Raw genomic sequence first — 2,310 nt, 5'->3', positions numbered from 1 at the left:
AAGTGGGTGTGTACAGGCACAGGTCTCCACCCCTGTATCATGGCCTAGGTGGGTCTATCTGCACAGGCCTCTACCCCTGTATGGGGGTCTAAGTGGGTTTGGATGGACACAAGTATTTATCTGCCTTGTATGGTCTTTTTGCACAGGCCTCTGCCCCATATGGTAGCCTAAGTGAGTCTGCACAGCCATGGGACTCCACCCCTGTATATTGGCCTAAGTGGGTCCAATCAGGACTAAAGACTGAAGGGCTCATTTAATTTCCCTTAAGAAAGTAAGGCAATAAGAACTTTGTTGAAAATGCCTTACTTCATTGCCACAATAAGCTAGACATCATACCTAGGTCAGATAAAGTCAGGATAAGAACTTTAATCACCCTGGAAACAACACTCCTTGTAATAGCAGAAGCTCTCAAGTATCTTCATTTTGGCTAGCACTGAGTCCCCATTGCCATCTGAATGATGAATTGGAGAGGAAGGCAGATTAAATTTCTACTTGAGTGATACTGAGGGAGTTTGGAGTGTTAGCTTGAGAAGCACAAAAGGAAATTGGCATACAGACTTTGCCAACAATAGATATGATTGATTATGAATGTAAAGTAGGGGAACTCTTGAGTCTTGATTCCAAGGGACCCTAGTGAAAGACCTAACTCACTCTTGGAAGCCTGAAACTAGACTTAACAAGCTTTCATTTCCTCCACAGGATCTGCAGAATAGAGATTGATCCACAAGTACGGGAGCCCTGGTATGTACCTAGAAAGATTCTCTTCTGGAAAGCTGCAAAAGCAGGTCTTTGTTAAACCCAAGGTATTCTCTACTTGGTAGTGCTGTGGTAATTACAGGTTGTCATTGTTACCTTTGCAGATTCCTGTCTTGTCAGCATTCCTGCATCAACCCTGAGCCCAGTCACCATGCCTAGGGGTCAAAAGAGTAAGAGCCGCTCCCGTGCAAAACGACAGCAGGCACGAAGTGAGCTCCAGGGTCTCCCAGCAGTTCATCACACTGCAGAGGAAGCAGCATCTCCTCCTGCTGACCAGAGTGATGGCTCCAGCTTCCCTGTTGGTTGCACTCTACAGGGCATGAAAACCCCTGGATCTCTTAGTGCAGATGTGGCCTGCACACACTCTGGTATAGGTGTTAGGAATGCTGCTATTCTTGCTGATAAGCGAAGTTCAGATGCTACCCAGGTAGTGAGCTCCATTCAGCACTCACTTAAAGATCCTATCATGCGGAAGGCTAGTGTGCTGATAGAATTCCTGCTAGACAAGTTTAAGATGAAAGAGGCAGTTACACGGAGTGAAATGCTTGCAATAGTAAACAAGAAGTATAAGGAACAGTTCCCCGAGATCCTCCGTAGAACCTCTGCACGCCTAGAGCTAGTCTTTGGTATTGAGTTGAAGGAAATAGATCCCAACACTCACTCCTATATGCTGGTAGGCAAACTGGGTCTCTCCACTGAGGGAAGTCTGAGTAGCAACTGGGGGTTGCCCAGGACCGGTCTCCTAATGTCCATCCTAGGTGTGATCTTCATGAAGGGCAATCGTGCCACTGAGCAAGAGGTCTGGCAGTTTCTGAATGGTGTGGGGGTATATGCTGGGAAGAAGCACTTAATCTTTGGGGAGCCTGAGGAATTCATAAACAAAGATCTAGTGCAGGAAAATTACCTGGAGTACCGCCAGGTTCCTGGCAGTGATCCCCCAACCTTTGAGTTCCTGTGGGGTCCCAGAGCTTATGCTGAAACCACCAAGATGAAAGTCCTGGAAGTTTTAGCTAAGGTCAATGGCACTGTCCCTAGTGCCTTTCCCAATCTCTACCAGTTGGCTCTTAAAGATCATGCAGGGGGAACAAGAAGGAGAGATCAAGGTAGGGCTAATGCTGTTGCCAAAGCCAGGGTTCATTCCAAGTCTCTGTCCCACAAGTAGCTGAGTCTGTTCTATTTTTTCCACATTATGTTTGAAGAACGGTCAGCCTCCTAATTAGTGGAGACTTTATAGACTACCAGAAGCAAAATGTATACATTCTTGACCTTCTATACATTAGTAAAATGTAGATATTTTTGTTACTTTGCAAATATCCCTTTAATTAGGCAGTGATTTGTGCCATGCTTTATGTTAGCTGCATAAAATGGTTATTGACACTTGTCAATTTAGTACTCAGAGTTTTGTTACTTTGCAAGAAGCTGGAAAACATTGCTTTCTTTTTACTGAAGTGTTAGTTAACATTGCATTGGAAAAGTGATTTTCATGGAAATATGGTGAAAGAAAAGTAAAGTGGCAAATTTTTGTTATTTTTGAAATTTCATTTATGATTGTAA

The 2,310-nt window shown here is 44.2% G+C and overlaps 1 protein-coding gene across 1 annotated transcript; it reads left to right on the top strand.

Annotated features, from left to right (window-relative positions):
• The first annotated feature begins 767 nt into the window (after positions 1-767).
• Positions 768-1,918, top strand: LOC118574699 (melanoma-associated antigen B4-like). Its single transcript, XM_036175617.1, has one exon. The coding sequence runs from the start codon at positions 908-910 to the stop codon at positions 1,916-1,918; it is 1,011 nt and encodes a 336-aa protein (XP_036031510.1). The 5' UTR covers positions 768-907.
• The last annotated feature ends 392 nt before the right edge of the window (positions 1,919-2,310 follow it).

The sequence above is a fragment of the Onychomys torridus genome, chromosome X (assembly GCF_903995425.1).
Source record: "Onychomys torridus chromosome X, mOncTor1.1, whole genome shotgun sequence".
In the NCBI taxonomy this organism is placed as follows: Eukaryota; Metazoa; Chordata; class Mammalia; order Rodentia; family Cricetidae; genus Onychomys; species Onychomys torridus.
This window is presented reverse-complemented; position numbering and strand designations above follow the sequence as displayed.

Bases quoted from the DNA above. Each gene is read 5' to 3' on its own strand.
- LOC118574699 (XM_036175617.1), top strand. From the start codon at position 908: ATGCCTAGGGGTCAAAAGAGTAAGAGCCGCTCCCGTGCAAAACGACAG.